The 11,517-nt window shown below is 51.3% G+C and overlaps 8 protein-coding genes across 8 annotated transcripts; 5 read left to right on the plus strand and 3 right to left on the minus strand.

Annotated features, from left to right (window-relative positions):
• Positions 1-77: 77 nt before the first annotated feature.
• Positions 78-698, plus strand: CKM354_000513500 (uncharacterized protein; the record flags this gene model as incomplete). The annotated part of the gene is made up of 3 exons (XM_044800398.1): positions 78-279; positions 354-385; positions 429-698. 3 exons carry the CDS (start codon positions 78-80, stop codon positions 696-698), a joined length of 504 nt encoding a protein of 167 aa, XP_044656333.1.
• Positions 699-1,300: 602 nt separating this feature from the next.
• On the plus strand, positions 1,301-3,536 carry CKM354_000513600 (uncharacterized protein; the record flags this gene model as incomplete). The annotated part of the gene is made up of 3 exons (XM_044800399.1): positions 1,301-1,965; positions 2,065-2,785; positions 2,844-3,536. The coding sequence occupies 3 exons, from the start codon at positions 1,301-1,303 to the stop codon at positions 3,534-3,536; spliced, it is 2,079 nt and encodes a 692-aa protein (XP_044656334.1).
• Positions 3,537-3,854: 318 nt separating this feature from the next.
• Positions 3,855-5,041, minus strand: CKM354_000513700 (uncharacterized protein; the record flags this gene model as incomplete). Its single annotated transcript, XM_044800400.1, has 3 exons — positions 3,855-4,357; positions 4,425-4,916; positions 4,972-5,041. 3 exons carry the CDS (start codon positions 5,039-5,041, stop codon positions 3,855-3,857), a joined length of 1,065 nt encoding a protein of 354 aa, XP_044656335.1.
• A 510-nt stretch (positions 5,042-5,551) lies between these two features.
• Positions 5,552-6,515, plus strand: CKM354_000513800 (uncharacterized protein; the record flags this gene model as incomplete). Its single annotated transcript, XM_044800401.1, has 2 exons — positions 5,552-5,709; positions 5,768-6,515. The coding sequence occupies 2 exons, from the start codon at positions 5,552-5,554 to the stop codon at positions 6,513-6,515; spliced, it is 906 nt and encodes a 301-aa protein (XP_044656336.1).
• A 72-nt stretch (positions 6,516-6,587) lies between these two features.
• On the minus strand, positions 6,588-7,829 carry CKM354_000513900 (uncharacterized protein; the record flags this gene model as incomplete). Its single annotated transcript, XM_044800402.1, has 1 exon — positions 6,588-7,829. One exon carries the CDS (start codon positions 7,827-7,829, stop codon positions 6,588-6,590), a length of 1,242 nt encoding a protein of 413 aa, XP_044656337.1.
• Positions 7,830-7,962: 133 nt separating this feature from the next.
• Positions 7,963-9,078, plus strand: CKM354_000514000 (mitochondrial 37S ribosomal protein MRPS5; the record flags this gene model as incomplete). Its single annotated transcript, XM_044800403.1, has 2 exons — positions 7,963-8,800; positions 8,858-9,078. The coding sequence occupies 2 exons, from the start codon at positions 7,963-7,965 to the stop codon at positions 9,076-9,078; spliced, it is 1,059 nt and encodes a 352-aa protein (XP_044656338.1).
• A 789-nt stretch (positions 9,079-9,867) lies between these two features.
• On the plus strand, positions 9,868-10,530 carry CKM354_000514100 (uncharacterized protein; the record flags this gene model as incomplete). Its single annotated transcript, XM_044800404.1, has 3 exons — positions 9,868-9,999; positions 10,069-10,368; positions 10,423-10,530. The coding sequence occupies 3 exons, from the start codon at positions 9,868-9,870 to the stop codon at positions 10,528-10,530; spliced, it is 540 nt and encodes a 179-aa protein (XP_044656339.1).
• A 170-nt stretch (positions 10,531-10,700) lies between these two features.
• Positions 10,701-11,330, minus strand: CKM354_000514200 (uncharacterized protein; the record flags this gene model as incomplete). The annotated part of the gene is made up of 5 exons (XM_044800405.1): positions 10,701-10,715; positions 10,769-10,892; positions 10,965-11,034; positions 11,088-11,198; positions 11,252-11,330. 5 exons carry the CDS (start codon positions 11,328-11,330, stop codon positions 10,701-10,703), a joined length of 399 nt encoding a protein of 132 aa, XP_044656340.1.
• Positions 11,331-11,517: the final 187 nt, after the last annotated feature.

The raw sequence follows: 11,517 nt of genomic DNA on the forward strand, positions 1-11,517 counted from the left end.
ACGATGTCTGAAAGCCCCACCATGAAAGTGCCTTGACGAGCAACACGATTAAGGCATACTGTGCCTTCGATGAAGCTATGCTCAAGGCGCACCGCGAAGACCGGAATGAGTACGCCGAGAGTACCGCACGCATGTTGACAGAGAACGCCAGCCTTTCATTACTGATCCGTGCCCGCGCCTGTATAGTCTTGGGCTGCTCTATTGACTCAGACTTCCTAGATATAGCAAAAGAGGGCGTTCGCATCGCAGAGTTGGGCTATAGCCGCTGTAACAACCCAGGTGAGTTCGAGCGCACTCTAGCTCACAGCTGCAAACATGTTTTGGAAGAAGCGTATGCCGCGTATAATGAGTAGGTCTAGGAAGACAGCGAGCAGGGCGAACTTGTGTAAGAACTGTGTTGAATTTTCAAGTATCGCACGCACTGACAGACTTTCGGGTGGGAGGCCAGCGCGGCAGACGATGAGGCTTTCCTCGCTGAGTCGAATCTGCGTGCTGAGATGCGGGACATCAGCCACTTGAAGGAGTTGATCGACCCTCCAAGCACCAGCGCCGCCACAAAGACGAAGGTCCGCCGCGTCTACTCAAGTGACCCTGGTAAGGACGCCCCATTAGAGGAGCTGGACGAGAAGACCGGGGACTGGCACGAACGCGGTCCACTGGTCGAAGGTGAAGAAGTCGAGATGATTGGCGAAGAGTAGCATTGCGAGATCGTGGAGTGGACTCCACACGAAAGATGAGACGTGAAGACCACGCAGGAACGTACCAAGCTTGAAACACTCAGCAATACAGTACTGTATTCAGAGCTGCTTTTTTTGTTCTGGCACGACTCGCATGTCAAGCAGATTACCAACATCTTCACGATAACACGAAGAGGAATACACGCCACTTTAGTGTCTCCACAGATTGTCCAGATGTCTTGGCGTTTTGCCGATTGCGACTCCACCTCCCGCTCTTCGCCCATCTGCGGTGCGAGCATCGCGTCGCTGTTTCCCTCCAGACACTCCTCGCATCGTCATCATACATGATGCACGGCCCGAAGCATGCTTCGCTTCTGCGAACTAACGCGTGTAGGCAGGTCGCTTCGCTCCTCGATTGCATATCGTGACTTGAGGCGGCGACCGGTCCTCGCATTGGTTCGCCTAGACTGATAGAATGTCAATGCCATGCGGAAAACAAGCATAGCGGGACGCCTTGTTCGCCGTGACAAGCTCCTGGTGAATCTCAGACTTTTTGTGTTTCACTGACCTTCTATCTCCATCTCTGGTCCTCGTGCCCACGTGGAGCTGCACAGTCTTACACCATGACCCCTCTGTGGCGTACTGCGACTGCCCTGCTTACGGCGGCCAGCTTCGGAACACAGGCATTCGCACAAGAAGAAAGAGCCAGCCTGAAAATTGAGATTTCGGCATCAGAAGGAGCCCTCAATGGAAGCTCCAATGGCAGAATTGTCTTGCTATTCGCGCCAGCAGGCACAGATCCTCTTGAAGACACCGACGTAACCTCATCTTCCGACTTGTTCTTCGGCAAAAACGTCTACAACTTTACGACCGGAGACACAATCACTCTTTTCGGAGGAAGCAACAACAACACAGACTTTGGCGTATATGGATGGCCCGATGTATCTTTGAGCAAAGTTCCATCCGGCGACTACACGATCCAGGCTCTTCTTAATCAATACGAGACGGTAACACGCAGTGATGGCTCGCAAGTCAGCGTTCATTTTCCGTGTGGCGATGGAGCGCTACCACTTGCTGGACCTGGCAGTCTCACAACATCACCGACCAATGTTACAGTATCAGGCAGCAACCAGACCATTCAGCTTAAATTCGACAGCGTGGTACCACCTATCCAGTTTAATGGCACTGAAGTTGGAGGATGCTCTCAAGGCAACTATGAAGACACAGAGCTCCTGAAGCACATTAAGATTCGGAGCGATGTGCTTAGCAATTTTTGGAACAGAGACATGTGAGTGCCACTGCGATTGAACTGAGGATGACTCCACCTTTTAAAGAGCAATGTTGACATTCATGTTTATTATCTGCTGACTTTGCACTTGACGAACAGCTACGTTGGCGCAAATATCAGGCTACCTTTCGGATACGATGCAAATGACACCGACACTCGGTATCCCGTGTTATACGAACAATCCCACTGGGTAGATGGAGACAGCGATGATAGCACATTTGCAAATACCTGGAACCAAGGAACGATTCCCGGGGTCAACGGCACAGCAGGACGACCAACGCCGAAACTCATCCTTGTCACAATCCGCCACGAAACTCCATTCTATGACGACTCATACGGAGTAAACACGGCCAACATTGGTCCCTGGGGTGATGCGATCAATGATGAGCTGATACCTGAGATCGACAGAATTTTCAACACTATAGCTGCCCCATATGGGCGCATTCAATCAGGAGGTTCAACTGGTGGCTGGATCTCCATCGCGAATGTCATATTCCGACCTGATCTTTACGGTGTTTGCTTCTCATCCTACCCGGACTCTTTGGATTTTCACCAACACCAAGACATTCGACTGTACGAATACCAGAATGCATACACAAGACCAAATGGAAGCGCGATATACTCAATTCGGACGGTAGTCAACGGAACTTTGACTGAAACCACCACTGTAGCACAGGAGAATCATTGGGAGCTGACTCAAGGTACTTCTTCTCGCTCATTCTTGCAATGGGACGTTTGGAACGCTGTCTTTGGCGCGCAAGGACTGAATGGATATCCTCTTGAGCCTTGGGACAAGGTTACTGGGGAGATATATCCAGAGGTGAGTTCAGCTTTACTCCGAGATCCAGCGCAAGACACACTAACTTTACTTCAATCAGGCAGTCGAGTACTGGAAGCCAATGGATTTGTCAAATTATGTAACCAGCAACTGGGACAACGAGAAGAATCTTGGCGAAGTTTTACGCAACCGGCTCTTCGTCTACGTTGGCACTTGGGACAATTACTTCCTGAACGAAGGCGTCATGGAGTTCCAGAAGAATGTCGAGTCCAAAGGCGGTGCAGGGTGGGCTAACTTCACGTACATCGAGAAGGCAACTCATGGAGGCCAGTATCAACGAAGAGACAGATGGGATTTCCTGGAACTCGTCGTCGAATCTAGCAAAAATATTGCACCGGGCGGAAAGACACCACTTCCTTCTACTGACGCTTCTGCGCGAGGCAACTTGTGGGAAGAGGTCATTGCACGCGGAGGCCATCAAGCTGCACTCGACAGGCAAGCTGCGCCCACGATCACAACGAAAGTCCGTGGTTATGGCAGGCGTTTCGCTGAGGCAAATGCAGGACGATGGGATCCTGGTGTCAAGCTCGAGGCACAGTGGTTGATCAATGGCCAGCCGACGAACGATCCTCGTGATACAGTCTCCGTGGGATCGAACGAGACGCTTCAATACGATCCGACGATCAGAAAGCACAACGTGACGACGTTCCAATTGGCATTGGAAGTCACGGGGACGAAGCGTGGGTACAAGACAGAGACAAGAATCAGTCCAAGTGTTGAATTTTGCGCATGATGGCTCCATCATGATAGATGTAGGCGGAATGCTAGGTTGCGGCCACGAGCTGTAGCTTTCGACGTGACCTAGAAATCATTGAGTAACCAAACGATAAAGAGCATTTCCAGAGTCTTGCGTTACATTTATGAGTGGTGGCAAAACGACTTCTTGTTTCCAAGACCCTTGTCGCGAAGTAAAAGGGAGAGTTGAGAAAATTCATTTGTTCTGTAGGCCAACTCTACTTATCTCAGTGCGAGCAATCTGGTTTTGTTCCATTTCTGTCGATCTGAATTACGCCTATGATATATCAACACGCTCTTCGCAGCATCCATGGATCTACTCCTGCTTCTGTGCCGCCTGCATCGCAGCCGCCATATCCCTCAAATCCTTCGCTCCTTTCAATATAGATTTCGGCTTCCCATCGTAATTATGTCTCTTCATCCAATCTTCCAACGACTTGAGCCTGTTAGGGTGAATCTTATCCAAAAGCGCAAAGTCTCGCTTTACAGCCTTTCCCTGGCCCCAAAACTTCCACCAAGGTGTGAAATTCTCAATGAAAGTCATCATGGACTCATCGCGAGGAACGTTAGGTCCGGCCGCGAAGTTAGCGGGTGCATTGGGGTAAGGCTCGGCTTTGTGGAGGAAGTCTGCAAGGGGCACTTGGACGTGTTTTGCGGGTCTGCCGGTCACTTTTGTGAATGTCTTAGCAATATCTGCGAAACTGACTTCGTCGGTTGCGACTTTGAGGAAGAGACCTGCTGATTCTTTAACGTTGTCGAACATCCAGAGCGCATAGGGACCACCATCCTCGACAGCGATCAACGGAATCTTGCCGTCCTCTGGGTATCAAAGATTTATCGTCAGCGAGTCTGCAGTTCGTCGTGGTGGCGTTATGATAATTCTTACCCGCTGGGTTGGCCCACACGAGAGAGCCGTCTTCCTGCTCCTGAGGCACAAACATGCCATCGTAGAGCATGTCCATGTAAGGCCCAGTAATCACCGATGAGCTGGTCGTCGCTCCGTTCTGGCCTTGGGCAGAAATGTAGTCCAACACTCGGCCTTTGGCATCGTTGTGGCCCCAGTGATACGTCTCGTCCCAGTTCGTATTCTTCAACGCGAAATCAGTCGCCGCGTAAATGTAATGCTTGACACCCTCGTCCCGAGCAATCTCGTATGCTCGGCAGCCGTAGAACAATTCGTTCTTCTCTCCAATTGTGAAACCATCGGTGTTGACCCATGCTCCCCAAGCCCCCTTGAAGCCCGCATGTAAATCTTTTTGGCTGGTCTGCTGACCCTCGAAGAGCTCGACGTTTGGCAGTTGAGCTAGCTGCTTGGCGCGTTCGGAGTTTTTGTTGCGTGTGAGGACTCGCACGGCGTAACGGCCGCTGGCTGACAGTGCTAGACTAAGGGTCAATATCGCTTTCAATCAAATCAATGCGCTGTTTGCACGCACTGTTTACGATGGGAAGGCCCTGAGCGCCGGTGCCTCCCACCACAAAGATCAACTTAAGATCTGAACCCATGTTGTGATAGTGTCGAATGCTGTTGTAAATGCAAGTATCCTAGTCGAACTTGTGTGCGAAGAGACTGAGGTGAAAGCTATATGTTGTGCATTTGCGTGCGTTAGCTTTGGCATAGCTGTCCCTGCCAAGGTCATGATTAGTCGTCCACATACCAAAATCTGATCATTAGAGCTCCATAGATGTTGAGACAATGACGACAGTTCATTGCGCCTTCACAGTCTGCTTAACAATTGTCTCGCATTTTTCTGGAGATGTTCTCCATATTCTGGACAACGGAGGAACACAGCGTTGTACGGCCGTACTGATCACTAAACCCTTCTGTTTAGCGTACTTTTGTCGACCAGATAGTACAAGATCGTCTTTTGTCGACCATATAGCGCAAGATCGTCACGTCCAGTATGTTGAGTAATCAGTATTGCCAGAAAAGGAAGCTAGCACGCCAAAACAAACGACGGACCAGGATGTGGTTTACCTCGACTCACCCTTGCTACTGCTATACATACAATAATCATGTTTCGCATACTGGCGTTCGCCATTGTTATCTTGTCTACCATGTCAGCCACCAACGCGCAATCTTGTCAGCCTTGGGAGGGGTTCGTCGAAAACAATGGCGTTCGCACGCACTACCGCGCAGCTGGCTCCGGTCCGCTTCTCCTGCTCGTTCACGGGTTCGTAGATAGGCCCAGAATTAAGCAACAGAGTTCACACTGATAATCGCTTCAATAGGTTCCCAGATAACTCGGACACCTTCTATCACCAAGTCCCAGAATTGTCGAAGCATTATACCGTTGTAACTCCAACACTTCGCGGATTTCCACCCAGCGATGTGCCGGACGACGATGACGCCTATGCATTGCCGAACGTCGTAGGGGACCTTGTCACTCTCATAATGCATTTCAATGCCCGACAAGTCATTCTGGGCGGTCATGACTTCGGTGCAGCAGCCATTCAGGTTCTAGCACTTTCGAAACCAGAGCTCGTCTCCGGTCTACTTCTGATGAACCCACCTATCCTTCCACGGTTCCAGGAATTAGTCAATTTTGATCCCGAGCAACAGAAGGCCTCCGAGTACACAATTCACTTCCAGAAGTACCAGATCGGCGACGACAAAGAAGTGGCGGATAAGGCCAAATTCATCCGAGATCCCGCGCGTCGTAAGGAGATCGAAGAATATCTAACCGCATCTCCAATCAACGGCATGATGGCATATTACAAGAAGAATTATCCTGCGCCGCCATATGGTCAGACATCTCCATTGCAAAACGCGTCGTTCTCGGTTCCGTCGTTGATCCTATGGGGCGTGGAGGACGAATACTTCATCCCAAAGATGGTAGACGGCATTCCAAAGGTTTTCCCCGGCGGAGCACGTCTGGTCACTTTTCCGAAAGCGGGACATTGGGTATTCCAGGACGAGCCACGGAAAGTGAATCGAGAGATAGCTTCTTGGCTGGACGAGTCGAAACTGCAGGAGTGAGTGGAGTTGCAGCGATTGGGCAGGAAACTGAGAAAACACATTGTCCACCGCGGGTCGAACCTTGTTATCTTATCATGTTCGAGCCTCTTGGTGTGTTTCGCGAGTTCCCACATGCGGTGGTGAAAACAGCACAGTATCACCCACCGCTTTCCTCTCCGCGTCTTCATGGTTTTGTGTAGTCTGTGCTTCTTCGGCAATGGCCGCCTCTTCTTCCTCCTTCCTGAATAATTCCTCTTTCGCTTTGCGACTTCTGTTTAACATGCCTGTCCAAAGTTTCTCCAAGTCCAGCTCCCCTCGCTTCTCTTCTGTCATCAATTGCACCACAACATGGCAGCCAATTGTCCTTGTTCCGAATCCTACAATCTTGCTCTCAGCTTCAATTTCAGCTTCTGTCTTTGGCAGCTCTCCTCCTTCGATCCTACCAATATTGACGCAAACCCAACCTGTCCTGATGCCTTCCTCGAGCTCTGTATCATTCGTGCCCTTCGCGCCCACTGCACTCATCAGTCGGGCTCGCTTCGCTCTTCGCCGAAGCTTGACTTTGAGCTCTTGTCGTCCAAGCAGACCATCTGCAAAGGGCGTGAGATTATGATTCGAGCGCAACCATCTGCAGAGTTTGTCTGCAGAAACATGAAGATGCTTTTCCGAGCGCGCTGTTCCTATGAGCATAAAGAGGTTGGCACCTAGGGCAGGCGGAGGATCCAGCTGGCGCAGATCGAGCAGTGTAAGGTCGTCCATGCCCAGATCAACGGACACCTGCTTCAGAAGCGGCTCGAGCAGGCTAGGAGGATGGGACGGGAGGTCTGGCATCCGTTGGCGAGCAGACACGCTGGACTCTGTGGGTGGAAGAGGCGACTGGACTTGGAGATACCAGGGAACATGCTCCGGCTGTTCAGTTGCCGCACTTCCTTCGACATCCTCACTGTTTTTCTTTGCCGCCCTCTCTGCCCTTCGCTGTGCCTTCGCTTGTGATTGCTCGTTGGCAATGGCTTCCTCCAATTCCTGCATCTCCAGCAGTTGCTCACCCGTGACTTCGTATTCTTCCACTTGCTCATGGCCCTTGGATTTCGCTGGAGTCGATCTTTGAGTGGGGTCATTATCATTTAGTCGTACCCTGGGAGTAGACGAGAATCGGGTGTTGATATCGTTCAAGGCATGCTCTTCTCTCCATCTCGTCGTCGATACGGCGAATGTCCGTCGCTGGTGGCGTGGTGCTGCTCCTGTGCCGCCGATGCTGGCGATGAATGATCGCAACACCCATTGCCTACAGCTACTACAGGCCGCCGTCGTTGCGCTTCTCGTTGTCAGTGCCATTGTATCGCGTTGGAAATGAGATTGGCCACTTCTCTTCCATCATCGTCTCGTTCGGGAAAGCCAAGACTCGTCTCCGCAATCAGCACCCATCTCCGCGAGGAACACGCTCCCACATCGTCCGGCATCGCGCAACATGTCGACGTCCAAGGCCTATCAGTGCCTCTCGTGCAGGCTGAAAAATGTCTCTCTTGATGCTGCCAACCCGACATCTCGCCGCGCCTTTAGTACTTCGCCCTCGCACCAGCGCCGCGTTCGCAACAACCTCCGCCGCGCTCCCGCCCAACAACCCGAAGCAGATGCCATCCGCGACCGTCTACGGCCCTACACTGCTCGCGAGAAGAAGCTGCTTGCTCTGAAGTACACTCCGGAGCAAATGGAGGCCATCGAGGCTGGAGAAAAGGCGATTTCCTCCGAGGACCTGCTCCAACAGGGACGCTTCCGCACTGACCCCATGCGCCTTGACTACATCGATGACTTTGCTACGGTGCGACCGGTCGTTGACGCCACAACGGGCCAGCTGAAGGAGATGAACAGCTCACAATTGCATGAAGGACAGCAAAGCACTCTCGGCGCCGCATTGAGCAATGCCAAATCGAAGAAGGACAAGGGGCGGAAGGAGGATCAGGAAGAGACAGATCCGCATATGTTGAGACTGTCACAACAGACGGGCTTGAGCAGGGACGAGATTCGAAAGATCCGTGTCAAGAATCTGGTCAGTCATCGCGTGGTAAATCAGACACGCATGGGCAAGATCCAGAGCTTGTACTTTTTGACCATTGCCGGAAACCAGAACGGCATGCTGGGTATTGGAGAGGGAAAGGCTGCGGAAGATGAAGATGGGAGACGGCAAGCCATGATGAATGCCATTCGCAATATGAAACCCATCCCGCGCTACGAGGAGAGGACGATATACGGTGAGGTTGAGGGCAAAGTGGGAGCGAGTGTGGTTAAATTGAGTGCACGACCACCGGGTAGGCCATTGACGAATTCCGTCTCTTCTTGACATCTCTGCTAACAATCGTGACTAGGATTCGGTAACCGCTGCCAACATCTCATCTTCGAACTGGCCAGAGCCGCTGGTATCTCCGATCTTGCTGCTCGCACGCCGCGATCACGAAACAAGATGAATGTCGTCAAAGCAGCTTTCGAGGCTCTCACGAATCAACGACTGCCAGAGGATGTCGCAAAAGCACGAGGGAAGAAGATGGTCGATGTGAGGGGTGTATATTACGGAGGGCTTGTACACTAATGGCAGATACGACTTGTACAGTTTCTGAACCGTTATTGGCGACCCTCCAGGCAAGTCCATTCACAGCGAGAGCCTTTCTGTCGCGCAATGTGCTTGCCTGGAGACGACGCCGATGCTAGTCTCTTGCATGCCACCCCCATCCCGCGGCATGAGGAAGCCAATCCGCAGTGCTCTGAATCTCACGAATCTTGCCCTACCTGGAGTGGAGTCAGATCTACAGTCTACTACCACTGTCGATCGTCTTGGACTAACATCAAGACATTTTGCATGCCCGCCGGCTCGCATCAATTGCCCGCCAAGTACAGCCACGCGAGGCACGCGTGAGCTGTCCCCGCATTGGCCTTCGCACCCAAGTCCGCTATAGTCTGGGCATACAGCAGACAACTGCTACTTACGGGCCTAGCTCTGCGTACCAACATCCGCTAAGCGAATGGCCAAGCGATCGTCTGCAAGATTAACGAGCTCTTCGAACTTCACGTCGACACTAATACCTCGCCAAGCAGTCGTTACTGCGGCATTGAAACGCATCTATGCCGCTGATTGCTGCTCACCGACAACAAATGTATGATGCTGCTACTGCACGACAAGACCAACAGCAGCAGCTAGCACCCCACGCGGCTCAATCTCCAAGCAAAGCATCGACAATCTTGTCTAGTTCAAGAACAAGAATCGAAATGCCAACGATCAGCGGGACTCGGCATCAATGTAACGGGTATATATTATAATCCTGGAGCAATGCAGAGACAACATTTCGTTTTGCAAACAATTTCACAGCAAACATCAGTCAACATGCTATCCACCATCCTCACCACCGTACTTGCTCTGGCCTCTTTTGCTCCAGCTGCAAAGTCGCAAACCACTTGGCGTATAATTACGCAGTACCAGGGTAGTGGCTGTACTGGCTCATCAATCTCATGCAACGTTTGTCTTCCACACTACTACCCTACCAAGTTCTTCTCCCATTGATCACAAGACTGACTACTTTCACAGCAAATCAACTCCGGCGTCTGCTGCGGCTCTAATTCTCGTCGCTTTGACAGCACACGCTTGACCGGTCCAACCGCCCGCAGCACTGATGAAGTGTTCATCTACCTTCCTAGTGGTGGAAGCTCCACGTGTGGAACTTTCACTCAGTTCATCAGAGGCAGCAGGTGTGTTGGAGAAGGACCTGGAGGTGCCAGTGGTACCAGATGGTATGATCAATCACTCGCGAGGCGTGACGTTGCGGAGCCAAGTGAGGAGGAATGTCAGAAGCCGGATGAGTTGACTTTTGCGGATGGTGTTTCTCTTGTGAGTGATCTATGCTGACTTCGACGTGTTACTGAGCGCTAACGGAATGCGCAGGATTTGACTGGTCTTTCTGATGCCGAGGAAGAAGAGCTCTTCGCGTTCGTTGATGCTGGAGGCGAGAGCGGAGAATTGCCAAATCACTTCGTCAAGTTCGTCAAGTGAGACGAATCACATCTCGACATAGACGTAAGGAGTTGCACGAAAATTGACGCAGAAATAGAACAACATCGACGTAGGCTCTTTCGATAGCACAAAGTAAATATCCTAGCAACGAATCACGATTGACATCGATATATCTACCATCTTTCCTTTGCTAGTCTCAGCTCAAACATCTAGTTGAGGTGCCACTATACTCGCAAATCAGCCCGTTGCTCAATTTTCGTTCCACATTTACACGTACCTGAATATTGAACTGTCCCGGAGGATCAAGCTGACCACCGGTCAAAGCCTTGAAAGCACCAGTAGACAAGTCGAGATGGTCCTTGTTGCAGCTTGGGCATGTGTCTACAACTTTGGCAGTGATTCTATCGATTGTCAGCATCAGTAATGCTCTCAGATGGGTCAATGTATCAAATTTGTCGAGAGAAGTGACTCACGTCTTCCCAACGCCGTAGTTGTTATCACCGCCGCCAGTGTTCTTGATGGTGACGGTTTGTCCGCAGTGTGCTGTGAAGAATTAGCTGTCGTCCATACACGATGAAGGTCTCGTTGGGGCGTACCATTGTATGTGAAAGGAGACTTGTCGCTGATGGCTACGATGTAATCACTGTCCTTGTGGTATTCGCCGCAAGATCCTGCGTTGCCATTCTGGTAGAAGAAGGTAGCGACGCCTAGCAACGTATCGTCAGATCAATGCTTGAAGCAACATGGTCGACAGTCGTACCATTGTGGGTTGGTCCTCGTTCGACGATCGGGGAGGCAAGGGCAGAAGCCGCAATAGTGGCAAGGAGAATCAGTTGCATTTTTTCTGAGTGGTTAGGAGATCGATGATTGTATGGACTGGACTGCGACTGTGTGATTGTTTGCTTTGTAAAGAATCAATTCTACCGTCCTTACACCAGCATCTTATACTCCTCACTTCACACAACAGGCGTCCCGTCAGGCCTTCCCTCCGCGCGCATACCAGTTCCATCTCAATGCTGTCGTTAC

The sequence above is a fragment of the Cercospora kikuchii genome (assembly GCF_019650295.1).
Source record: "Cercospora kikuchii DNA, contig_00003, whole genome shotgun sequence".
NCBI classification, from domain to species: Eukaryota; Fungi; Ascomycota; class Dothideomycetes; order Mycosphaerellales; family Mycosphaerellaceae; genus Cercospora; species Cercospora kikuchii.